Source organism: Crotalus tigris, unplaced genomic scaffold, assembly GCF_016545835.1.
Source record: "Crotalus tigris isolate CLP2741 ecotype Arizona unplaced genomic scaffold, ASM1654583v1 scf7180000023718.2468807, whole genome shotgun sequence".
Taxonomy (NCBI): Eukaryota; Metazoa; Chordata; class Lepidosauria; order Squamata; family Viperidae; genus Crotalus; species Crotalus tigris.
The window spans coordinates 783,680-811,085 of NW_024100137.1; the positions used below are offsets into that span (position 1 = coordinate 783,680).

The 27,406-nt window shown below is 39.7% G+C and overlaps 1 protein-coding gene and 1 long non-coding RNA gene across 5 annotated transcripts in view; one reads left to right on the forward strand and one right to left on the reverse strand.

Annotated features, from left to right (window-relative positions):
- Window positions 1-14,920: 14,920 nt before the first annotated feature.
- LOC120297859 lies at window positions 14,921-20,485 on the reverse strand. Its single transcript, XR_005553906.1, has 3 exons — window positions 20,371-20,485; window positions 16,849-16,904; window positions 14,921-16,397 (listed from the first exon to the last, which is right to left on the reverse strand). It is a non-coding gene; the product is annotated as an uncharacterized LOC120297859 (long non-coding RNA).
- The window catches only part of SYDE2 (synapse defective Rho GTPase homolog 2), a 46,790-nt gene continuing 39,778 nt past the window's right edge, over window positions 20,395-27,406 (forward strand). For all 4 annotated transcript variants that reach the window (XR_005553905.1, XM_039320980.1, XM_039320981.1 and 1 more), the window contains exon 1: window positions 20,395-22,930. Coding sequence is in view for 3 of the 4 variants with exons in the window: in XM_039320980.1 (XP_039176914.1) it covers window positions 21,370-22,930 (1,561 nt within the window). In the remaining variant the exon portion in view is untranslated. The remainder of the gene's footprint in view (window positions 22,931-27,406) is intronic.

Genomic DNA, 27,406 nt, shown 5'->3' on the forward strand with positions numbered 1-27,406 from the left:
AAAGAATCAGAGTGTTAATTTTAGAAAGTTATAAATGGATTAAAGGTCCAGATTGATTAAAAATATACTAAAATTAAATAAACAATAATAAATTAAATAGTTTCCTGTAGGATTATAATTAAAAAGAAGAATACTTAAACTCTATGCCATTATTTATAGACTTAAATGATGCTATAGATTAGAACAAGTTTTACTGGACAAGACTGACATTGATTCAAATGTGGACTTAATAATGACAACCTATCTGAAGGAGATAGCAAAAGATGTAATACTGAATATACAAATGAAATCAACTGATGTTTTGATAACTAAAAAGCATACAAATAACACACCAGGAGAGTGTATTGGGTAACTTCTCCATTTTGGAATCACTAATGGGATATGTTAATGTTGCCAATGGTTTTATGACAACTGAAACCAAGTATTTGGACACTTTGAAAGGACTAAAGATTAAAATGGTTGGGAGAAAGGGGAAGGAATATAAAGTTATTTAAAATAGATAGGTTGTTACTTCTGAAAATTTTTAATGTTTTTTTTCTGACCAGGAGTAAATGATTAAGATTTTTTTTATAGATAAACACTTATAGCGTTTATTTGCTGTACTTTAAATGTATCAGGTTAAGGTTAAAACAGTTATGCTATTATTACTGGTGGGATTTTTAATGACTGGACTAATGATGAGGTTGGGGGAATTTGTTTTATGATAAAAAAAATAAGATATAAAAGGAAGGAATTCAAGAGTAAATAGAAATGCTAATATGTCTATAAAAGTAGTGTTCATTCATATAGCATATGCCTTTGCTTAAAAGGAGCCCGGCATCAGAAATTTCCTTCCCCAGACACCAAAAAAAGCTCAATTTTTAAAAACTACAAAAAGCACCATGTTTAAGAATGAAATTTAACCACGAATCTCACTCTGTTATCCGTTTTTACATTTGGTTCAAAAAATTTTTTTTCATCTCCTGAGCACAGAAATCCCTGACCCCGACATCAGAAAATTCCTTCCCCAGACACCAGAAAACCCTTGATTTCTAAAAAGTAGAAAAAGCACCATTTTTAAGCATGAAATTTAACTCCGAATCTCACTCTGGTGTTTTTACATTTGGGTCAAAAAAAATTCACCTCCTGGACATCGAAATCTCTGACCCCGGCATCAGAAAACCCTTGATTTCTAAAAAGTAGAAAAAGCACCATTTTTAAGCATGAAATTTAACCCTGAACCTCACTCTGGAGTCCGTTTTTACATTTGGGTCAAAAAAAATTTATCCCTCTGGGACATTGATATCCCTGACCTCAGCATCTGAAATTTCTTTCCCCGGACACCAAAAAACCCTTGATTTTTAAAAACTAGAAAAAGCACCATTTTTCAGCATGAAATTTGACCCCGAATCTCACTCTGGTGTCCGTTCTTACATTTGGGTCAAAAACAAATTCGCCTCCAGAGCACAGAAATCCCTGACCCCGACATCAGAAAATTCCTTCTCCAGACACCAGAAAACCCTTGATTTCTAAAAAATAGAAAAAGCACCATTTTTAAGCATGAAATTTAACCCTGAACCTCACTCTGGAATCCGTTTTTACATTTGGGTCAAAAAAAATTTATCCCTCCAGGACATTGATATCCCTGACCTCAGCATCTGAAATTTCTTTCCCCGGACACCAAAAAACCCTTGATTTTTAAAAACTAGAAAAAGCACCATTTTTAAGCATGAAATTTGACCCCGAACCTCACTCTGGTGTCCATTTTTATATTTGGATCTAAAAAATTTTTTATCTCCTGAGCACAGAAATCCCTGACATCCCTGACAAAATTTTATCTCCTGAGCATCAGAAATTTCCTTCTCTGGACACCAAAAAAACTCGATTTCTAAAAAGTAGAAAAAGCACCATTTTTAAGCATGAAATTTAACCCTGAACCTCACTCTGGGGTCCGTTTTTACATTTGGGTCAAAAAATTTTTTTGCCTCCTGGACACCTTCCCCGGACATCAAAAAAAGCTCGATTTTTATAAACTAGAAAAAGCATCATTTTTCAGCATAAAATTTGACCCCGAATCTCAGTCTGGCATCCGTTCTTACATTTGGATAAAAAAAAAATTTCCTCCTGGATATCGAAATCCTTGACCCCGACATCAGAAATTTTCTTCCCCAGACTTCAAAAAACTCACTTGCATTTAGCTTCTGAACCTACAGAGACTTTGACTATTGTTGCAGGCAGCAGACTGGATTTACAACAGATGAAATACAGTATAATAAATAAATAAATAAATAAAATAGCAAATTAAAGTTGATAAATAAACATAAATAAAAATAAATATGTAAATAAACATATTACATATTATGGCCCAAACTGTTAGGAGTGGGTTAGGAGGAAATTTATTCCACTAGAGGGTGCTGGTTACTGTATTAAAACTTTTCCATTCAGTTAAAAAGTCTTAATAATGCAAATATACAGTCTTCCAAGCTCTGTGTTGTCTTGAATGTAAGTATGACCCAGAAATGTGCTTAGCAGTCTTTGCTAAGTTATTTTATTTGTTCTAGCGACTTGTTTCAAATGTCTTTTATGTATTTCAAATAGCAATGTTTGCATTTATTAACTAAAAAATATTTATAGATAATGATTTAACTCTTAGGTTTCAGTCATTTGAGGAATTAAAGAAAAGGTATTTGGGATCCAAGCCTCTTCCAGACTTAGTTCTTTACTGGCACTTTGCTTTAAGCATGGAGTACAAGGTTCATTTATATATAAAACATCCCAAAGAGAAACCTCATCAAAGCAGTCTACAATGTTGAAAGCATAAAATAAATGTAATGAATTAATGAAACACACAAACGTAAACACACACATTTCTATAGTATAGGTTTACATTAAGGACCAGTCAAAATGTTCAGATCTTTTTTTAATATATATAAATGTTTTATTAAGTTTTATAAGGGTAGGAAAGGGGTAAGATCCGTATGGATGGGGTTAGGGCAGTGATGGCAAACCTTTTAGAGACCAAGTGTCCAAACTGCAACCCAAAACCCACTTATGCATCATTGAGTGCCGGCTGGGTATGGCCCATTAGCTGGGTATGCCCTATTGGCTGGGTGTGGTTGCGGTAGTAACAGCAGACTGGGCGGGACTAAAAAGTTCAAGCAATCAATTCCAACTTTGCAAGATTTTTTTTTTAAATTGATTGATTGAACTTTCTTTTTTTTTTTGCACACAGCGGCGGAGGCCTAAAACGAAAAGGTTTTATAAAACCCAGCTGAAGGCCTAGGACTGGGGCGACGATGCGCGTGCCCACAGAGAGGGCTCTGAGTGCCGCCTCTGGCACCCATGCCATAGGTTCCCCACCACTGGGTTAGGAGTGGGGTTGGGATGAAGGTAAGGATAGGTTACCTCCAACAAAAATTCAACACTTTAGCAAGCAGACTATCGTCCAGGTACAAATATTAAATGACAGTAATTAATATAATACTAAACATTTATAATCACTAATAATAGCAATAGTCATAAAGGTAAAGCTTAGTCAGTAAATACCATTCATCCTATTAAATTTCATCATCTTTTCTCTTCTATCATGTTGTTCAGATCTTTAACGTCCAGTCTGATCTAGAAGTTTATTCTGAAAATCTGAAAAAATCTGAACAGTCCATCAAATTATTTAGTTACAATTTAAAAGGCAGGTACAAAGGCAAATTCCAAGCACAAATACAAAACCAATACTAATAAAAGTATTCATAAATGACAACCAAGAATGATCTATCTGTCCTTCACCATTTTTCTTCCACAGAGGACCAAACCTTTGAACCTGTAGATATTTGAAGAATATACTCTATTTACCTCTGTCAAATTTGCAAGAGGCTTTGAATTACATTTCCTCTGCTGCATAAAAACATTTATTTCAAACTTTATTTGCTGGTAATCTGGTCTTTCTCTGGTTTTGCAGGCCATGCACTTAGCACAATCCTTTGTTTTTTGTCTAAGCAAATCTTGAGAAAAATACTCTTCTTCAGCATGAGAGAGAAATTTCTGTCACATGTGGAAGAAGAGTATTTCTGTGATGAAACTGCCAAGGCTAAATGTAATATAAGCAGCAAACACATACATATTTTGGAAAAATATCCAAGAAAAAAGCCACTGTATCAGGAAAGAGAGTAAAGTATGGTTTCAGACAGCAGATGCTACAAGACAATAATTGCTCCTGAACCTTCTATGGCAAAGCTGCATGAATCACAGAAGCTGTTCTGTGAAGTAGCCTAGTGGTAAATAATATCACAATGTGTAAGGAAGATTCAGCTCCAATCCACCTGGAATAGGAAGCATTTGCCATGCTGTTCATCACCTCAGGGGGCAAAATGTCTTCTGGTAGCATTTGCTAATAAGCCGAAGTTTGAATTAAGCTCTGTTTATTTCACTCATTAACCGATTTAAATGTAAATCAGTATGGTCTCCTTAAAGCAGCTCTAGCAGTCATTTAGGTCAGGGTGTTTGCCTTGTGGACTATATGTTCAGTGTTCAGCTGTGGCACATACCAAGAAATTTATAATCAGAATAGAGTTGGAAGGGACTTTGGAGGTCTTCTAGTCCAAGGCTTTTCAACCAGTGGTACGGGTACCACCTGTGGTACTCTGGCACCTGACAGGTGGTACACGACCATCCTAGAAAAGTGGTAGCGGGGGAGGGGAATGAGCTGAACCGGTGGCAGCACCGCACAAGCCTGAGCGAGAGATGGCTGGAGCTGCAGGGCTGTCAGGGCTCAGCAGAAGCACCAGGATCAGTGCCAGGCTCCAGCTGGAGCTCAGTGCTGATCCTGGAGCTTCTGCTGAGCCCAGAAGAAGCGCCGATCAGCTGGAATGTTGCAGCATCTCCAGGGTCTTGTAATTTACATTCAGATGTTTGGCAACTGATTCATATTTATGACGGTCAAAGTGTCCCAGGGTCATGTGAAGTGACCCAAACCTGCTGCAACCACCCAGCAGATGGGGAGAATAAAAACCAAACACCCCCACCCCACTCCCACTGCCAATCCTCAACAGAAATGCTCACAATGAAAACCATGGACAGGAGGAAGAGTGATGCCAGGTGGGCAGGCAGGTGTCTTGCTCGGCTGTGGCTTGGGGGGGGCACTTTTTTCAGTGACATTGTAACTTCAAACAGTCACTAAGCGAACTGTTGTAAGTCGAGGACTACCTGTACTTTATCACTTTTTTTTTCAAGTTTTTGACACCTTGCTAGGCGACTGTTGGTACTCGGATGTTGCTATATCCTAAAAGTGGTACAATGGGTGAAAAGGTTGAAAAGCCCTGTTCTAGTCTAACCCCCTGCTCACGCAGGAGACCCTATACTATTTCAGAACAGTGACTGACTAGTCTTTTCTTAAAAACCTCCAGTGATGAAGCACTTTGACCTTCTGAAGGCAAACTATTCCACTGGTTAATTGCCTTCACTGTTAAAAAGTTTCTCCTTAATTCTATTTTGCTTCTCTCCTTGATTAGTTTCCATCCATTGTTTCTTATCTTGCCTTCTGATGCTTTGGAAAATAAGTTGTCCCCTTCTTTTTTGTGGCAGCCCCTCAAATACTGGAATACTGCTATCATGCCACTGCTAGTCCTCTTAGTGTAATTTCCTTGAAGGAGAGGATGCATTTCCTACTTTTACCCAAGACCCATCTAAGTGCTACACTCATCTCTTTCCTCAAGAGAAGTGATATTAAGAGGTTGGAAAGCTCCTACTAATTGCTCTGGTCAAACATTTCTTTAAAGTTCCAAATCATCATGATAATGAATTACATTTTTTTTGCTGTTCTACAGGTGTGTGTGAACAAAACATCTCTTCCTTCCTTTTACTGGTTTATCAACTGGATTTATACTTATGGGCCTTGCAAAGAATTCACTATTTGTCTGTTTGAGCAGCCGTGAAACAAGGTAAACACAGCAAGCAGCTCAATCCTCTTCTCTGGATTGATCTGTGGGAAAGGAATGTGGGAAAAGAACCAACAATGGAGAGAATTGGAACATGATGGGTGGAGACAACTCCTACTCTTTTCACTTGGCTAATATTCCAAACTTAAGCAGCAGATGGGGTATTCAGAACATTGAAACACAATAAGCATAATGTGGTACAAACATCTGCTTCTAGTATACATGAAATCCCTTTCACTGTATACTCTAAGCATTGCCAAGTATGGACAACCTGTAGCGCTCTAGATCTGTTGGACCAGAATTTCTACCATCCCTGAATATTGGCAATGCTTGCAAGGGGTGACACTTTTGAACCCTTGTCTCTTAAATGGAGGACCGATTGAGTTTTTGTGGGGGGAAAAACAAGAATAAGTAGTAAAGCAATTACATACTGCCTATAGTGGTTTGACCATGTTCTACAAGTAGCATCTCATGCCACCTTCTCTACCACCTATCACTTTAACATCAATGGCAAATGCCCACACAGAAGACCAAAGCAAAAGTGGCAGGACAAACACCTAAAGCAATCTTCAGAATTAATTAAAAGTATGGATTCAAATTACATTAATTGTAGTAGATTCTTTAACTTTAAGATATGTAGTTTTCAGTTCCCAGAATTTCACAGCCAATATGGTGATGCCATTGCTGTCTCTTTTCTACTGTAACACTAGTTACCAGGCTAAATGTGGAACCAATTGTAGTCACGGAAATGCCTGCATTTCGCTTCAATTGTTTGTGTGGGATGGTCAAAATGGCTAATGGAGTGTCTAGTCTCTTAGCATGATGTCAACATGGCAGGCCTAGATAAATGGCAAAAAAAATATAGCAAACTCCCCTCCCATCACTTTACTTATTCATACTCTTTTCCTATTTGATTGAGAGGGAAGGAATTTATTTTTATATGCAAAAGTAAACAGGTGACGTGAAACAGTTATTAGCTATAGCTGAAGACTGAGTGGCCGAGAGATCTAGGAAAGTCATATTCTCATTGGCTGTCAGGTTGGCAAATATGTGGCACAGAAATATCTATTATATCCTCATGTCTATTACATTTTAAGTTGTATTTTAACCAGTTCCATTTTAGATTGTTTTTCCTGCATTTTAGTAATAAAGTGTGTTTGGAACTCTCCACCTTGATATGGCCCAAGGACTAATCAATAAAGTAATTCATTAATTCATATTATATCCTCATGGTTAAAACCAGAAAACCCAGGACTCGTTGGGTCATTGTTTCAAAAATACCAGATTCCTCAATGGCTTCCACAATGGCAGGGCTTCTAATGTACTGAAAAGGTTCTTTAAAATTCAGGGAGATGTTCAGAGATGTATCTGCCTTGAAAGTAGGCCATGATGAACTGTATAGCACAGTTAAACTTCAGCAGTTGGCCACAGGTAATGTTTCATGCTTTATTTTTATATCATAAAAAGTTTTATAACGTGTGCCAAATTTCAATTCCATAAGAGTTATGGGTTCTGAATATTGGATGCATTCTATAAGTTCTATAAGCCCATTTGATGTACTTTGGTTGAAAAGGTTTTGCACCATTTCTCTCAGTTAAAGGTAACAAGCATGAGAGTTTTAGTAGTATATAGATGGTGAGAAAAGCCCATTCCATTTTTGCTGCATTTTAATTGTGAAATTAGATCCGGCCAATCAAATGGCTAGGTACAATATATGGAAGAATCCTGATTCTTCTCACTTGAAGTTTTACCTGACTGCTTCAACTGTGAGTAGTAGCTACAGAACAGGTTGAACGGGTTTAAGCTGCCTAAGATGGAGTATACATTTGTGTGTGCCTGTCTCCAGGCTTCTTCCTTTCAAGATCTGCAGGCTTTGACCTGCTGAGAGGTGCCCAAACAGGGGCCCATCAGTCACACAGGTATGTAACTATATTGAATCAGAAAAAAACTGCAATGCAATGCTTGTCCCTTATCACATAGTTTTGCCTACAAGCAGAATACAGTAAAATATTGTGGGTGTGAAGCTGAATGGATGAAAGCTAGCCAGGGTAAAGTTGTAAGAATTAGGTTTTCCTTATTGGTCTTTGGATAGCAGGAAATTCTCACATTTCTTAAGCCACTTGTGTAGGTATTTGTAATCCATTTAAACCTGCCATGTTGCTTTGAAGAGAGTGCTCCCTGCACACTTGGGAGTGCAATCAAAGTCTTCATAAGATTGTGTTCTTGAAGCCAGTTATTCCTGAAACCAAATTAGTTTCAAATCGTAGAGATGGAGGGTGAAAGTTGTGTAGATGTGCAGTGGAACTCTGTAAATATGACTATAAAGATAAATCCTAGCCCCAACTAATTTCTGTCCTGGATGAAAACTGTGTGACATACATTTAAGTTAAGCATTTCAGCCCATTCTATTCCTCCTGGGCTTAATTGTGTAAAATTAGTCCCTCTGGAGAATCCAAGTGGCTGGATATTTCTTTTGGGCAGATGGGATTATGGATGAACTTCCAAAGCAAATAATTGATCCACTTTGTTACAGAACCTTCTGGTTGAGACTGCCTTCTATTTATGAGACTTATATACCGCTTTAAGTGCAAGCACTCTCTAAGCGGTGTACACCAGTAAGCAATGTATATATATATTTACATTGCCGCCAACAATCTGGGTCCTCATTTTACCTACCCCGGAAGGATGGAAGGCTGAGTCAACCTTGAGCCGGTGAGATTGAACCGCTGACCTGCTGAACACAGTCAGCTAAAGTGGCCTGCAGTACTACAGCCTACAGCTCTCCTTCCCAATCATGTTATGGAAAGTAGTTTTCTCACAACAAATGTTCCATGATGAAATTGGGAAATGAATTCTGTCAACAGGGCATGTCTTGCTATCATGTCCCAAGGTCTGTTCATAGTGAACATACAGATGAACAAATGAAGATAACTATTCAAACAGAAAGTGGAAAGGGAGCTTCTGGGAGTGTATTCCAAGTAATATAGAAAGTACCAGAGTGAATTATAGGAATACCACTTAAGACAATACCTGAATATGTTGTGGGACCAAGTTTTCTTTATAGAACCTTAAAAGTCTTCTTCTTCAGCTCTGCAGCAAGAGGACTTTTTAACAAAAGAGAAGGGGACAGCAGAGGATGAGATGGTTAGGTAGGGTCATTGATGTAATGAACTTGAATTTGGGCAAACTCTGGGAGACAGTGGAGGACAAGGGGAGGTGGCATGGTGTGCTATGGTCCATGGGGGTTATGAAGAGTTGGACCCAATCTAGCCACTGAACAACACATTTACATTTTAAACAAATCGATTTTTGTTGACTATTCTATTAACTTTCTTTTGACTAACTTATTGACTATCTACCTACCCTACCTACTGATTTGTCTTGGCCTCACCCATTTATTGGAATGCAACCCCCAGTTTGTTTCTCAAGTCAAATTTATTCTGTATCAGTAAACAATTTCAGTACTATGCAAAACAAATAGTATTTCCTGAGCCATTCCTAGACATTTCTGTGCAATTTATGAAACAGATTTTAATTATTAGGCTTAACAGCAGTTCTGCAAATATGCAAGCTTGAAACAAGCTATTCACCAGTGAAGCCATCTGGATTATTTGTAGTTAGTGGTTTCTGGATTGCAGCCATTAACCTTAAAATGGCACTAGTTTATAAATAGTGAATTACTACATAACCTGGGCTGCACAGCACAACCCCTTTAAAAAATATATACCAAAGTGCTGCAGGTTTTTTTTAGGAATGAATAGGAAAGATTATGCTGAAAGAGGACTGTGAAATCAAACTCTGCTAGAAACAACATTAGGATAAACCGGTGTTTCTATTCATAGGGGAAATAAAAATATTTTGACTATCCTTGACCTTTAAAACACTGAATCCTCAGGTTTAGTGTGATAATCCTAGGGGGTGGTGAGTAGAGAATCATACATTTGGTTTTCTATATATGCCTATTTGTGCGCGAATGTATATTGGGGCTAAAATAATGATGATCTAAATGCCCTTCCTCCTGTTTAAATGTTTTATGAAGACCAAATGAAAAGTAATGCCTCCAATGTTATAAATTGCCAACAGATGGCAGTACTGATGTGCTAAACTATCTGACATGTTCTTTAGCATCTGTTCTTTCATTTGAGAAGGATGAGAAGTTGTTACAAGAAAAGATTGTGTAGCTATTGTTTGTGAAACAGAAGCCTGCAATAACTTGTCACAATGCTTTAAGCAACATGCCATGATTGATTTTTTTTTTTAAACTCTGGGAGTTTTTCCAGCTGAAATTTACCACGCATTGCAAGCTACTTGTGATGATGGCAGCAGACATGAAAGCTTCAGAAGCTGTCATGCTATGAGAATCGAGGTATGGATTGGGACAGCTAATGAAACATAGGTTCCTCATTATGACCCAGAAATAAAGTGGCAGTCCATGGAATATTATCATAAAGCTTCTCCTACAAACCCAAATTCAAAACCCAGGCTTCAGCAGAAGTCTCAAGTCTTCTGAGACATGGATATTATTCATAAGGATTTTCTTGAATCTGGCACCACTGTCAGTCAGGGTGCTAGATGCAATTGTGAAAACTTTGAAAACATGATTAAGTAGATTTTAGAAAACAAGAAGAAAATTTTGCTGTGACATGACAAAGTTAAGCCTCGCACCCTACAAGCCACCCAGGAGGCAATTGCCAAGTTGACTCTCATTATCTTACTCCATTCACTTTTCAGTGCAGACTTGATGCTGTGTGACTTCCACTTTTCCAGAATTGAAAAGATCATGTATGCCTGTTTGTGACTCAAACGAAAAAGTGGAAATGACTGTCGGGACTTGGCTAAAGAGACACAATGTGTGGAGTTCTTTCATCACAGCTTTAAGTAGCTTATCCATTGTTGCAGAAGTATGTTGCAAAAGGTGGTGGGGATTATGTGGAAAAGTAAATATGAGAGCACATTTCAAGGACAATTTTCTGTTTCATTTATTAAAATATACATTGGAAATCTTTCTGCACAGTCTATATAGAAATGAACAGTTTGAAGTTAATGAGCCTTGCATATGCTGTGTTTCAATCCCAATGACTTTGCTTGAGCTCTCAGAGGGAAAAAAAAGGTAAACTTTCATGACTTCAGGAAGACATCCATACAATTTTGTTGGCAACAAGAGGGAAGTGATTTACCATTCCCCTCTGGGATATCTTTTGTCCTTCCAGACTAGCTTACAGCAGCTGTATTTCATAGTGATCTGCTCTCCAAGTATTAATCATTCCACTAACTTCACCTAGCTTACAAATGAAGATGATGACCATCATCACACATTTCTATTATTAACCTTCTAGCCATATCATAGTTACCTTTGAGAGGTCCATTGTTAAAACATGGAAGACATTTGACATAATCATACAGTATGTTAATGCACAGAAGCAGCAGTGCCTACAGTCAAGGAATGAATACTGTAAGGTCTTCTGCTTTCAGTGAAAGAATAGCTTTTTTTAAAAAAAGAACCGTGTGTGTAACTTAAGGGGTGACTCACATGCAAAATATTTCATTTGTTTAATTGCACAGCAGAGTAAACAGACCTAGAATTCCACATGCCTCCAGGCAGATGAAGTTGAAGCTTTGGACTTTGCTGGCTGGCTTTGTAATTCTCTGTCTGGTTTAGCATCCTTGTATGTGGGTTGCTGAAATTGCCTCTAAACCAGCCCTGATTGAAAACATTCCCTATTTAATAAAATGGTGAAATATAAAAACAGAAATATTGTAAAGGAGGTATATTAGACACTCCAGGTGCCACCTTAAACCTAGCTGACCAGTGTTAACATAAACAAGGTGGGAAAAGAAAAAAAGAAAGGAGCAGGCTATTATAATACAACACTGATCCCTAAATTGACTTCAGTTCCAAAAGCCTTCCCAGAACAAAGTATGTATTAAACGTAACAAGGTGTCTGACCTATGTCACCTCTCAATCACAGAGGACATTTCTTGTTTTTATGAACAAAGCCTTTGAAGGGCCACTTACAAAGTGCCTCTCTCATATCCCAAACAGCAGCACTTTTGTTGGATCAAGCTCTGATTAAGGCATTAATGCATTAATCCTGGCTTTTCAAAATTTACAGTTAGACTTTTCTAGATTGGATCTTTGTTCTAAGCTTCTTCTGGTAAAATTGGATTACTCTTATTTTTTTTTCCAATTCATGTATTATCTAGGAAACTCTAGGACAGTGGTGGCAAACCTATGGCACGGGTGCCAGAGGCGGCACTCAGAGTCCTCGCTGTGGGCACGCGTGTCATTGTCCCAGTCCTAGGCCTTCAGCTGGGTTTTATAAAACCTTTTCACTTTAGGCCTCCACCGCCATGTGCAAAAAAAAAAGGTTCAATCAGTCAATTTCAATGTCTCGAGGGAAAACAAAAGTTCTTGCAAAGTTGGAATTGATTGATTGAACTTTTTAGTCCCATCCAGTCTGCCATTACCACTGCAGCCATGCCCACCCAATTGGCCACGCCTACCCAATGGGACACACCCACCCAATGGGACACACCCACCTGGCACTCGACGATGCGTAAGTGGGTTTTGGGTTGCAGTTTGGGCACTCGGTCTCTAAAAGGTTCGCCATCACTGCTCTAGGATCACTTTCAAGTCCAATGAAAAGAGTCAGGGTTTACTATCCCATAGAATCCTCAACAAACCTATAATTTACTAATAAGAAACGCAGTCCCTAAATGCTAATCTACCAGCATGCACATTAAAAAAAATGAAACAGACGTTAGGACAGGTAGTTATAATAGTTCATTTAGTGACCATTCAGAGTTACAACGGCAGTGAAAAAAGTGATTGTTTTTCACACTTACAACCATTGCAGCATCCCCATAGTCATGTGACCAAAATTCAGACTCTTAGCAACTGATTTATATTTATGATGGTTGCAATATCCTGGGGTCATGTGATCGGCTTTTGCGACCTTTCGACAAGCAAAGTCAATGGGGAAACCAGAATCACTTAACAATCCTGTTACTAAAAAAGTCAATCAATCAATTCCAACTTTGCAAGATTTTTTTTCCCGTGAGAAGTTGAAATTGACTGATTGATTGAACTTTTTTTTTTTTTTTTTTTTTGCACACGGTGGTGGAGACCTAAAGCGAAAAGATTTTATAAAACCCAGCTAAAGGCCTAGGACTGGGGCAACGGCGCACATGCCCACAGAGAGGGCTCTGAGTGCGCCTCTGGCAGCCGTGCCGTAGGTTCGCCACCACTGGGCTACAGCAAAACCGATCAGAATTCTATCTCCTCTTTCTGCAGGAGCCATCTGGCTGCAAAACACCAGGCTCCTGCTTGGGTTTAGATCAGTAGCAGTGTGAAGAAGGGAAGGTTAGTAGTCTCTTTTCCTTCTCTCGTGTGTTGTGTGTGTGTGTGTGTGTGTGTGTGTGTGTGTGAAGAACGAAGGGCCAGTTACTGCTTTGGGACTGTCTCCCCAGAAAAACAGTAGTTTTAGGGCTTTTATGTAAATGCAAGAGAGAAATTGTGGCAGGTGTACTTTGTTGCTACCCTTTTGTAGCAAATGTGCTTGCTTTTTGCAAAAGGTCAGACATGCACACACAGTATGTTCTGGAAATGTGCCACATATTTATTTATTTGCGTGGGAAGGGGTGTGAGCAGATTTTTGTTGCTTCAGGGACCTGCAGTGTGCTTTAGGTGGAATGACTGAATGTGTTTTTTTTTTCCTCCACATTTACAGCGGGGACTCTGGCTAATTGGCATTGCCTACTTGTCTTCTCTATTCTGAGACTTTGGGGTGAAGATGCTTATATAAAGCCAGCTTCAAAATAGCTTGCAGATGTAGAAATGATGCCACAGAAAAAAAACTAGAAACAAAGAAAATCCCTTAACTCGTCCTTCTAAAAAAACTGAACTTGGTGCACGTAGCTCCTGAAATTTCTCTCTGCTTAGAGTTGCTGGAAGTGTGTAACACTATCAACTTTCCATTCTAAATTAATGTTTACGGTGCTCAACTGCAATTTAAACCTAGTTTGTAGGATTGAGGTGTTGGCTCTGTTTTTAGATGAAACTTTAATAGAATTAGACCCTTGTGTAGCATTTTAAAAGCTTCATATCTCAAAAGTGTAACCCTAGCATAGTTGGTTTGCTTTGTTTTGTTTTGTGTCCCAAACAGGCCTATTACAGTCTAACTAACCAATCTTTAGTTACCTTAGAGTACAGAATATCAATCTATTTTACAGTTTGAATCAGATGATATGTTATAGAATATTCATTAGCACTAAAACAGTAGACAATATACTTTGGGCAACTACAGTATAGTAGCTGCTTGGATCCTGAGTCCTAACATTTGGTCCTCCCATTTGCTACTTAGTCAAGATCCAAGGGCATTACTATCAGTATGTAAATTGGGCAATTACTTGTGGAGCAACTCTCTGATGTTCTGTTAGAGGAATCTTCAGTTTTATTTTCTTTGGGGTGCAAAAGCCATTGAATGATAGAAATATCCAAATGTAAAGAGATGATAAGAAAGAAAACATATTAGCAATTATTGATGTAAAGCCATGATAATGTCACATGTAAACATTCATGAAATTATTGCAAGATTATGTCATGCCAATTGCCTTTTTGGCCCCATGTGGATGCCCATGCTAACACTGAAAATCAGCCGGCAGAAATGCACTGTTATGTTCTTTCCGTCTGTACTTCAGCCATCAATTGTGGTTGTATTATCCTTTGTATTGGTGGGACTGCTCAAGAGTCAGATGCAATAAGTTTTGAGACATGCTAGTGCAGTGGTTCTCAACCTGTGGGTCGGGACCCCATTTGGGGTCGAACGACCATTTCACGGGGGTCGCCAAACAACGCAGTCTGCCATTTTTTCCCCTTTTCCTTAGCTGTGCTACTCCCTTTTATTCTATTGGCTTTTGAAAGCCAATAGAATAGACTCTCTTGAATAGAGTCTAATTCTATTGGCTTTCAAAAGCCAATAGGAATTGTCCAGGCTGTCTCTGCCCTGCTGAGCCCGCCAAAAGTCCCATTCTGCAAACGGTGCTGCATCAGTTGAGTAGTCCTCGACTTACGACCGGTTGGGGGTCGCGGCATTAAAAAAGTTGAGAACCACTGTGCTAGTGATTATGTCATTAAGTACCCTTTATGGAATTACAATAGGCATTACTGTGTTTTCCTTTTGCTGCATCATCCTGTAAAATTATACTGTGCAACCCAGCCCAGGAAGAAATGTTAGTCTGGTTGTAACAGTCGCCACCACAACCCTTTGAGACAATTATTTTAAAGTTCAACCTAACTTTTACTGGATTAGTAGCACAATGAGGTATGTATGGATTTAAAAGAATCTTCTTCTGAGTCTTTGGCATTATTTTGGAAAACTGGTAAAGATACCTAAGGCTGGAAAATTGTTGCCAATTCATGCAAGGCTTTCACAAAACCACCCACATTTGAAATGGACAACACATATTTAGATCAGCCAGAAGGCTGACATAATGCAAGGTTGCTACTTAAATTCCCAACTCCAAATAGATTGGCTGAATTTATATCTTGCTGCAATTTCAGAACTTTCAGTGGTGGAGAGAGAATAGATTTGTGTGTATCTCTCTGTCTCTCTCTCTATCTGTCCCCCCCCCCTCTGTGTGTAATAGGCTGATGGAAGCTAAATAAACCACAATTGCAAATCTAAACACTTTTAAAACATCAATGTAATTGAAATGTCAGAACATCAAGAAATATGAGCATGCAACGTCTCAATTGGAATAAAACAATATCCTGATCCTAGGAGCATAATCACTCAGAATTATTTGTCAGTTTTTCTTAATAAATCACTATTTTTTCCCCATTCTTCAGTTGAATTTTTCTTGACACAGGTGATTTTGATCCTTTTGCCTTTGGCTTGCCAGAAATACTACCTCCTCTTATTTGAAATCCTTCAACTAATATTCTCAGGATGCTAAATACTGGTTGCAAACTTGAAAAAAAGTTACTTTAAGAGCAATCCCAAAGAATCATTCCCAAGTGTTTGAGCTGAAATCTTAGGCTGCAATTTGAATGCATGATTTTAGGTTGCTCCTGTGCGGCTGGAGTTTTGCTTTAGGGGGGAATGTTATCATTCACGTGTCTTGAATCTCTTGCCTATGGGCAGTCGTTAGTATTCCCACTTGATTACTGCATATCTGATAGTTGAGACACTTAATAAATGCAAGCTGAGATTCTGGTTGAATCAGGCAAGGCTCGATCTGCAACTTCTTAGAAAAATATATGACTGAATATGCATTTAGACTTTTAGCATTGCTATGTTAATGTATGAGTGAATTCAGTCCAAGCTCCAGTGTTTTTCAAACAGCATCCAATATGCCTTTGAGGATATTAAGCTTTTTTGTTTGTTTGCACAAACTCCATCAAATATGTAACAATAAGATTCTGGATTATTCCATTCAAATCAATTTAAGACTAGTTTTCAATATGATCCAATGTCTATAAAACATCTGCGAAAAAAGCAAAGCAAAACAAAGTAGCAATTATGTTTTCTGTACTGTTTTTCCTGTGAACAATCTATTAGAATAGAATAGAATAGAATAGAATAGAATAGAATAGAATAGAATAGAATAGAATAGAATAGAATAGAATAGAATAGAATAGAAGCTGGATGGGACCTTGGAGGTCTTCTAGTCCAGGCCCATTCAAGCAGGAGGACCTATACTGTCTCAGACAGGTGACTGTCTAGCCTCTTCTTAAAAATCTCCAGTGATGGAGCGCCCACAATTTCTGGGGGTAAGCTCTTCCACTGGTTAATTTGTTAATTAATCTAAAGTTAATTTGTTTTATGGTTGATAGATATTACCATCACAGATCAGAGGGGTTTTTTAAGGCTGAGTAGAAATAATTTAAACGTGCTGAACTTTCTTACTGGAATCAAGCAAAAATGTTTAACTTTACCTGGATTGTGTTCTTATTATTTTTTTCCAGACAGCAATTCCTTCTTAAGCTGCATTCTGTCAATGTAAAAAAAACAAAAAACATTCTAGGCAGCCTAGAATCATTTTTAATTGTTCTGCTTTGGAAAGAATGTTTTTCTTCTTCTCCCAGCACAAAACGTCCTATCAGGACAATCTAATGAGTTTTGAGGACAAGCTTGGGACACTGTGGCTGTCCTGGCCCTTTAGAACAGCTTCTGCCCCTGAGATTCAGAGTCCTCCTCTATTTGACTTTCAGAGGGTTGTGAAGACCTAGGATAGAAATGAACCCAGCAAATGTAAGAGCATGACTATATGATGTTCCAGTGCTGAGTTTTGAGATAAGTGGGGTTGCTGGATTAGTTTGCTGTTTTTATTTAATGTTATTGTGAGCTGTCATGAATTATGTGTTGTAAGACAGTTGGCCATATATATTTTTAAATAAGTAAATGATGGGACAATAATCTACTGAGCTCCGGTTGGCCCAGCAAGTATTTTTTTGGAAATGTCCCTCCATGAGTATTTTGATTACAAGACATACCATTCTCTTTACACTGGACTATCAAAATCCCAGAAGACTGAGATAGATCTGTCAGCTTGAAATCCCATGCTGATTGAGCATTTGTGTGTGTGCGTGTGTGTGTTTTGAAGACCTTAAAGCAGGGGTCTTTAAACTTGGCCCTTTTATGACTTGTGGACTTCAACTCCCAGAATTCCTCAGCCAGCTTGCCTGGCTGAGGAATTCTGGGAGATGAAGTCCACAAGTCATAAAAGGGCCAAGTTTGAAGACCCCTGCCCTAAAGTATGGAAAGTACATAGGACATACACTCACAAGCAAAACACACATGAGCAAAAATGAATCCCAGGGTAATTGACTTCAAGAGGGAGATGAAGAAAGAAAAGAAAAGGGCAGAAGAATATTGCAGGATCTCTGTTTTGCGTTCCTCTGCTTTCTGAGGTTTTCTGATAATTCAGGCAGATTTTTTTTTTCTGGAGGGGGCCTCCTTGATACGGGTTTATCAATCTATTTATTTAAAAGGACTATCAAACTCCCAGGCCCTGCAATAATCTTGATAACCTGTAGATTTCAGCATTCAGAAAGTAATTTCATAGGACCTCAGTCTTATGAGAGATCAATAGTTGTGTTAAAATAAGCATGCAAAAGTAAAGGCTTGGATGCCCAATCCTGCTGTAGCACATATTCAGAAAAGCAATTCTTATGTTTTGGTGACATTCTGTGAGTAGGTGAAAAAATTGGTAGAGAATCCACTAATTGCAATCCTGACCTCCCCACATTAAATTTGGTGAGACCAGCCACACTGCCTACTTTCATTGTGCAGGTATGGTAAAGACAGGCTTTTGGACCAGCACAATTTATATTTATATTTTTCCTATGACAGGAGAGAAACACCTTCATGTGGCTATCAAAAACATCAGCTTCAGCTGGTAGGTCTGCATGATTGCTACTCATTCATATGATCATTCTTTCATATACAAATGCGGGTTAAAAATAAGTTATCCAATCTCATGATTCCTCAGTGCAATTTGAAGTGGTTTAGTTTCTCATTTGCACTGAAAATTAAAGGTTATTCCTTTCTGGTTTTTTTTTTTTTTAAATTCCCATTCAAGAAGCATTCAATGAACTCAGGCAAGCGAGTTGTTCTTTGTAGCTGGCACTTTAGCTTATATTAAAAGTTCCAATCAGATGAAGATAAATCAACAGGCTACAGGGTGTTCTGTGAAGATGTTGTGTTTATAAATGGCTTCTATAGCCATCCATTTTAAATAGGGGACATCTGGCACCCTGTTTCAAAGTTGTTTTCAATCAAATGATCTCCCATGATGAAGTTGTGTCAGTGGGAGACAACTGACAGAATTTTTAAGATCAGTTTGTGAAGCCTGTTCAAAAGGTTTTTCCTCCAAACCACATTGTGATCAATTCCATGGCACATTTGCTGCTACACAAGGCCAGCTGTTGCATCTGTTTGTCTTCTTTGTTAGTATCCTCACACAAAAGCAAACAAAAAAAGTGCACACGTTCTGAAACTCCACCATCACCTGATGATTCTTTCTTTTGTGTAGGTGTGGGAGGGAAAAGCTGGCTTGAAAGTTAAATACCAGGAAGAACCAATTGTTGCATCATGTTTATAGTACACTGTGTACTTATTAGGTCTAATTCATGTTACATTACATTGCAACAGGTTTACCAGCATTTATGGATATCTATGCATGGTGAATATGCCACTAAAGAAAGGAGAAAATGTTGGGAAAAAAACTCCAATCTCAGCTCCTTTGCAACATTCTTTGTAGATGTTAAAAGAGTATAAGACTATTTTTCTTGATGTTGTTTTTTGTTTATTTTTTTTTTTTTGTATTTTTCTGGATGTGTTGTTTCCCCACAAAAACAACATTCCAAATTATAAAAAAAAATCAAAAATACATGTCTGTGCATAATTTTATAGCCCTGACAATTGCCAGATAACTATTTCATTCTAATCTTTTTGTAATTTTTGAGGTCAACTGGAAAACAGTTTTAATTTAATAAGAGCCACACAGTTTCTGAACTTTTTTTTTTTTTTTTGAGAGAGAGAGAGAGCCTGGTCCTCATAAAATGACCTGTTAACTTTCAGGAATAATAATATTCTCTTAATTTGGCATAGGAAAACAACAAAGCAGTAACAATTACAGCAAAATAAAAGTTTTACTGTAAATAGTCTTCCATTCTAACTCCCCCCCACACACACATCACAAAAACAAGGAAATTAGAAAATTGGAAAAGCCTTGTCCTGCCCACTCCTACTATTGTATAATTTACTTCCTTTTGTTATTCAGTTCAGTCCTTACCTTGCAATTTCCTCTGGCACAAGGATTCTAGCCTTTTGAGATGCTGTCTAATCAATACAGTGTCCTTACTTAACCTTGGAAGGGCCAGGAGACAGTAACTGCCCAGCCAACTCCTCTCTTTGGCCAGCTGCTTTATCAATATGAAAAAAGGCTTTCTGGCAGAACCAAAGTTGAGAACCTTTTCCTGATAGTGATTAATGAGAAGAGGATGTTGCAGATTCACAGTAGATTCCAAAGTGTGAGACTGAATATAGACTATGTTTAGGAACAAAAAAGGTGATTTTGAAAGCTGGCTGATTTTTTTTTAAAATTTTTAAATGTAAGAACTATGATTCTATTCTGATTTGAGCAGCTGGGTGGGAGGGAGAAATTTGGCTTCCTCTTTCTCTATATTTACATTCCTTCTTCAGATATATTACGTGAAGATCCAGCTGTCTGGAAAAGGGTCCACTGCTGGGAAATGTTAAAGGAAAGAGAACAGGACAACCAACAGCAAGTGGATGGACTCAGAGTGACAATCCCCATTGAAAAACTTGAAAGAACAGGTTAGGGATAGATTGTCACAGAGAAAATCCACATGGTAACTAGGAATCGAAAATGATGGGACACATCATCAAATCTCTGTAGTTGGAAGAAGCCATTCCCACTTTCTGAACCTTACCTCTTTATTTTCTGCATAACGCAAGTCCAGAAATCTTCTGGGTCGCTCCAAGCAAGCTGAATAAAATATTTGGAAAACAAATGTCCAATTTCTTAATCGCAGTAGTGAGAGTCGCATTGGAGCACATACATATATGGGTTGTGTGAGGGAGGGTACATGTAACGTCTTATCCAGGGGAACAAGTTACCTGGCTGCCCTTCTCCAAGACACTTGGATGTTTTGAAAATAAGAACTGAACGATCTCTTGCACTGACCCTCTAACTCTCATTCCCTGCCGTATAAGAGGCAGGTATTTTGTCAGCTGCACATTTCAACTTTGAGAACTTTTGAGTGCCGGCAGGAGGAAGAAGTTCCTTCGTTGCATTTCTTCTCCCCAAGCCGCGATCGAAGGCGGCAGGAGAGGCTTCTCGAACCGAAAAGAACCGGGTTTAATCCAACTGGCTTCTCTCGGGGTTCAGCACCGATGGCTTTATTTATTATTCGAGGGACGAGGAAAGGGTTAAGTTTGGAAGAGGGAAGCGAGAGAGGGGCGAAGGCTGGAAAGAGTTGTCTCAGCGCCCCGCCCCCGCGCGCGTGTGTGTGTGGAGGTCGCGCGCGCGTGGCGGCGGCGTGGGGGAGGGGAGCCGGGCAAACCTCTCTTGTTCTTCGACGTCTCGACTCAGGCTGGGCAGCCTCGGGGCTGGAAGGCGAGGAAAGCAAGGCCGCGTGTGCTCCGGTAAAAAGCGCTCCAGCCCAGCTGCTGGCCGTAAGACATGCGCATTGCAGAGCGCCCTCTCACCCCGCTCAGTTATGCCAAGTATGTGAGCCCGAACAGCAGCAGCAGCAGCGGCAGCAAAGAGCGAGAGGCGCCCAAGGACCAAGTAGATCATGGCGTGCTGTAGCCAGCCGCGCACCAAGCTATTGCGCTTGTCGTTGCCGCCGCCTCCGCTTTGCTCAAGGCGCCACCAAGCAGCAGCAGCCCTGCGCTCGACGGCAGTGAACTGAGGGAGACGGCCAGGCATGGCTGACCCTCTGCGTAGGACTTTCTCCAAGCTGCGAAGTAGGAGGTCGCAGCGAGTAGCCACAGGCGCCGGGGAAGCTGCCGGGGACCCCGGCGAGAGCGGCAGCACGAGCGTCGGAGCCCTTGGAGGGAAAGCCCAGCAGAACCTGCGCCTCCATCACTCCTACCGGGAAAACGGAGTGGCGACCGAAGCGTGCCCTGGGCTGGGAAGCCAGGTGGGCGGTTGTGAGGTGCTCCTCGTGTCCCCGCTGGAGGGGTCGGGCTTGCGGGACTCGGCTGCCTGGTCCCGGCGGGGAAAGGCGGAGATGCCTGGAGAAAAGTTACCGGGAGCCGCCGTGGCCCGCGCTTGCCCTCCGAGAAAGCGCGCGGAAGGCACGGCGCTGCAGCAGGCGAGCCCCCCGGAACTCCGCGCGCCTCCGCTGGCGGCCGAACTCTGCTTCTCCTCGTCTTCCTTTTTCCCGAGGGGCGCGGAGCCTCGGCCGGCCCTGGAGTGCGGTGGCGGGAGCGAAGACGACGACTATTACGATAACCAGAGGCTGCCTGGCTGGGGCTGCCAAGGATCGGCCCGAACGCCCGAAGAAGCAGCGCGGGGAAACAAGCAAGGCAACGCGGCCGCCGTTCCGGGTGCAGGCGGCGGCACCAGGGCCAACGGAGCGAGAGAGAGCACCGGCAAACTGCGAAGCCAGCTCCAGGAGGCCTATTACCTGTTGATCCACGCCATGCACGACCTGCCTCCGGCCAGCCCCATCACTGGAGGTCCCTTGCCCCAGCCTGCTAGCCATCTGTCCGTCTCTGAGGCAGCAGGGAGCGATGCTTTACGCTGGTCTTTCTCCTGCGGGGACCGATGCTCCCAGTTGCAAAGATCCGATCCCAGTGCCCAAGGCTCAGCCAAGAATCCCATCTGGCGCCAAGGCATCAGCAAGAGTCTGGAGAGCCTCTGCTTTGCCCAGCCTTCCACTTCCAAACTGCTGCTCCTGCCGAGATGTCGGAGCGAAGGTGCGCTCCAGTCTCTGCCTCAAGAGCCACTGGAGCCCCTTGGCCACCTGCTGCTCGAACCCCAAGAACTTGGCACCAGTCGGGAAACCTGCTTCCTTGCAGCTGCCACACAGGGCTCTGGTGACAGCAGCTGTGAGAAGAGCCTCAGCAACCAAGAAGCTCATCCCTCAGGGCTCCGGGAAGACCTGGAGGAGCTCTTGGCTCCTGAGCTGTATGCTGCCCAAGGCAAAATGGTGGATCCAGCAAGAGCAACCAGGTGTAGCCATGAGGGAAGTCCCCAGCACCCCCCAGCAGATGCCTCCCTAGGCCCCTTTAAGCCACCTGCTGTGACTGTTCGGAAGTTACAGAAGTGGATGTACAAAGGACGCCTGCTGTCCTTGGGCATGAAAGGCCGGGGTGGAACAGCTGGGATGTCCCCTCCATCTTCCCGCGCCAAGGTCACTGGGAGCTGCAGGCCACTTCTTAGCAGAGGAGAGGGGCTCACACTCTCGCCCCCTGCTCACTTGAATGGCCCAGGGGCCAAGGCCCAAGTATCACCTTCCGACCAAAGAATCTTGTTGGCAGGTAATATTTCTGAGGGCTCTTGTTTTTCTTTCAAGGGCCTTGTGAGCTTAAGGGCTTTGTTCCACTTTTACTGTTAAGATGTTTTTCCACTTTCTTGCTTCTCCATGGTTGTGAAAGACTTAGCTTGTAGGAAACCAATCATTTTGAAAGCTGATAATCATATCAAAGCCTGATGTACTCTGTGGTCTTTTTTCCAATTGGCTTATCTCTTCAGTAGCTTCCAGAGGCAAAAGGTAGCTTCACTTTTCCAGCCTGGAATACATGATTTATGCAGTGAAATTGATTGAACCTTATTTACACAATATTATACAATCCTCCTAATTTTTAACCTAGAAGGCATGCAAAATCCTATGCCAAATCCTAAAATGTAAATAGCAGGCTAAGTTTGCAGGAGAGAAGTCTCTGTCCATGTTTGTAGAGCACAGCTAGACATTTTCCATAGGGAACATACCACAGTTGAGTTCCTTTTGGCAATACCTGCTGCATTATACAGTCTCATTAAATGTTAATACTTGTGTAAATTTCTGTTCAATTTTTACAGTTTAAATGTGTTTCTTTTTTGCTGCATTATTATAGATTGAAACGTATGGTGTCATGCTTCTGGAACTATTGCTAAGAGTGCAAGTAAGGATGAGAAATCAGCATATTTGACAATCCTTATGTAGTTAGTATTATAACCTGTGAAAAATTGCCATGACAACAATGTATACTCTAACATGTTACATGTAACATAGAAGTTGCTGTTTAAGGAATTTGGATACCAGGTGGAGGAAGTTAGGGTTTCCACATGGTATTTGCTATGCACCTACTTATTTCCCCCAATTAATATGAGTTCACAAATTAATATGGATATTTCGACTTTCCCTATTTGAATGATCTCTAGATTGAGCTTACTATATATAGTTAAATGTGACCAGTGGCCATAGTGGCTAGGAATTCTCTGAGCTGCCATCCAACACACTTAGGACAGTAAATTGAAAAATGAATGAAACTAATAAAATTGGAGGGGGTAATGAGCATGATAGTCCAACACAGCTAGACTGTATTTAATACACAATTAGGGAAGTGGTTTCAGGAGTTGAAATAAAGGCTGTGTGAATATTTGATTTGCAGATTCAGTTCAAAAAGCTGATTTGGATAAACTGATTTGAATTGGTTTTGGTTATTTCGGATATCTTGCATACCCACATAGGAACTTTTAAAAAACCGAATTGACTATTTGATTTTCATAGACTCCTGGAAATATCAATGACATAAAAATACTTTTCTCATCTCTTTCAAAACCCCTGTTTTCAAGCAGGAGCAGAAGTTGTGTGTCTGGTGAAATGTGTCTGGTGAAGCCCTGTGACTTCATTTTATTCTGTCTATTCTGAGGGATGAAATATTCTAGGAAGAGCTGCCAACTCAGCATGGCCATTTCTAGAAAATAGCTTCCTTTGTATATTAATTGTGCATGTGTGGCTAAAGTGAGTTAATAACTCACTTATTCAAGTACCCATATGTGAAGCAATCTTTCTAAGTCTCATTCCGTTTATTTCTTTTTCCCAGCATTACAATAATTCAGCATCAGCCTGAATTTCACTAAATATTAATAAAGGAGTCAGGGAGGAAGATGGGACAAAGTAGAATGAACTCTCTGTCATCTTTTAATGACAAAATTACAATGCAGGGGAAAAAATTGGGGGAGAGCTAACTATGCCTTGGCTCCAGACCTAGTCTACTCTTATGTGCGGAAATTAGAAGTTGTAGATTTTTAAAATGGCAATCTGGTTAATTACTTGTTGGGATAATGATTTTTTAAAATTATGCATACCTATTTTATCATCGTCCTGAATCAATTCATTACAATATGAAAGCATCTTTATTGAACATTATGGACTAAATCTATTGGTCTGTTTCAGTTTTTTTAGATTTTATAGGCTAGGTTTGAGAGAGAGTGACTACCCCAAATCATCCAATCAGCTTCTGTTCCTAAGGGAGGACTAGAACCTACACCTCCATGCTCTCAACACCTTAAGCACTGTACCACATTGCTTTTGCAGGGCTATATAGTAGGCAAGAAGGTTTATTTCAGAAATATGCGGCTTTACCAAATCTTTAATTCGATCACTTGCATTATTGAATGATTCTGGTCAGGTAAATTATTTTTGTTCTTTAATAACTAAACACAGTCTTTTTACATGCATGGTTAGTGTGAATGGTTATTTAAACAAGTTATGTGTTCAGAATCCACTCTTCAGAATCACAGGTATTTATAATGTAGGAATAACCATCTTCTATTTTAATACCTTCTGATTTGTAGATTGAGAGCTAGTTTGGTACAGAACAAAGCACTGAGTGATTTTGAGCCAGTCACTTTTTCTCAGCCCTAGAGAGGAAGAAATGCCAAACCACTTTTGAAGGACCTTGCCAAGAAAACTGCTGGGACTTAACCAGCCAGTGTCCAAGAATTGGACAGAATTGAACAGTAGTAAAAAAAAAGGATGATTTCTATTGCTGCGTTAGCCTTCAAAAACAAGAGATATTTATCTTACTATAGAATTAGGCAGTTTGGTGGCTTCCTTGTATCTTGAACTTCAATTCCCATGAGTTAGCATAGGTAATAATCAAGGTTTAGCGGAGTTTATGCATTTGTTAGATATGTCTCCTGTCTTTCATTCAGGAGCTCAGAGTGACATAGTATTCTCTTCTTCCCTTTTTTCTACAGCAGTCAATCTGTGATATAGGGTGGGCTAAGCAAGACTAAGTGGCCCAGAGTTTCCATAGCTAAGGGTAGACTTTAACATGGGTCTTCCTCATGACAGTCCAGCACTTTACCACAACACGATGCAGGCAGAATTATATGCCCACACTAAATTTCACAAATTCAAAATACCTGGAGGACATCAGGTTGATTGTCCACATCTCAGAAGCATTCAAGTTGCATTTGCTTAATCTACCATGCTTAATCATAAAATCGGTTAAGTGCTGCATGGGTATTCCATATCCACCCTCTGATTCCTTCTTTGAGTGAAAAAATATTGCTTCCAAGCTACCTTGGCTTGAGTTGATTGCTTTATTAATGGGGTGTGTGTGTGAGACAATACAAATATTTGCTTAGCCTCCCCAAATTATGCATACTTTCTTCATAGATGAATTGGAATCAATACTCAATGATTTCAGTGAGGTCTTCCAAATAAAGGTGCTTAAAGCTCTTATTATAGGGTTATTGCACTGACTTTAGCCTCTGTATAAAATTAATAATTTTATTTAGGTGAGCAGCTAGAAAAAGAGACTAGGGAAAGGAAATTCAGTTAGTACAACTGCCTACAAAGTATGTTGGATTTTCAGGAATTTTGCATAAATCTTTGTATAAATTCTCTCTGGGTGTTGCTGGAAAATCCAAGAAGGACCCATCCCCCAACATTACTATGTTCAGGAGAAAAGGCTCTTTACAGGTGTTTATGCTTTTCATAATGTTTGAAGAAAAACTAAATTACATTAATAGGCATTCCTTATCTTACCTTTTTAGCAGTGTGTGGTCTCTCCTTAAATGTAGAATCAATTACATTTTGGTATGGTTTCTCTTTCTTTCATGTTACCACTTTTCCATGTAAGTACATACTAAATTACTGTAGTAGAAAATGCTTTTCAAATGTGTAGCCACATTTTGTTTTATGTTCTGTTTTAGGATTATACCAGGTTTAAAGTTTCATTGCTTCAAATCCTCCTAGATTTATTACAAAACACTTCTTTAGAAAAATATAATTAGTAAAAGCATTCTAAGTATTGGTTGCAAAATATTATTATATTTCACATATTGTTTTACAGGAGTAGGGAGGTTACAGTGTATATAATTATAATGTACCTTTTAATTGAACAGAGTTGAATAGGCACAGTAAGAAAAGCAGATATGTTGAAGAAGTAAGATTTGCTATGTTATGAATGATTTTTGGCATGTAGACCTATAGCATCTTGTTTGGAATTACAGTTTAAAGCAAAATATAAAAACTAGCACAGTGAGGAATTAAATGATAGCAAATTCAGATTAGAATGAATTGTATTTAAAAACAAAGATTTCTCTATCTTTAAAAGAGACTTAGAAGAGCTTATTATGAGAATAAAAGCAGAAAGTGAAGAATCTGTGTTAACTTTAAATACAAAGAAGACAAGGTAATATCAGCATCCATGAGTTTACACTTAACAGTGAAGATGAGAAATAATGTTTTCTTAAACTGTAGAATAAAGATGGGCATTGTGCTTGAGACGTAACAATGGGTTTAATCCTAAAACCAATGCAGTACAAATGTGAGCAAGATCATAAAGGATCAGGTCATTTTAGTAAGAGTAAAGAGTACTGGTTAAAGCAGGGGTTTTACAGTGGTACTGTACAATTGTGAAAACTGTTTACTGTGTACTTCAAATTATGAGTTTGGAATTGGCTACTATACAAGTGAACAAGAAAGAGCAATCAATCAGTCCCAGACCAAATAATGT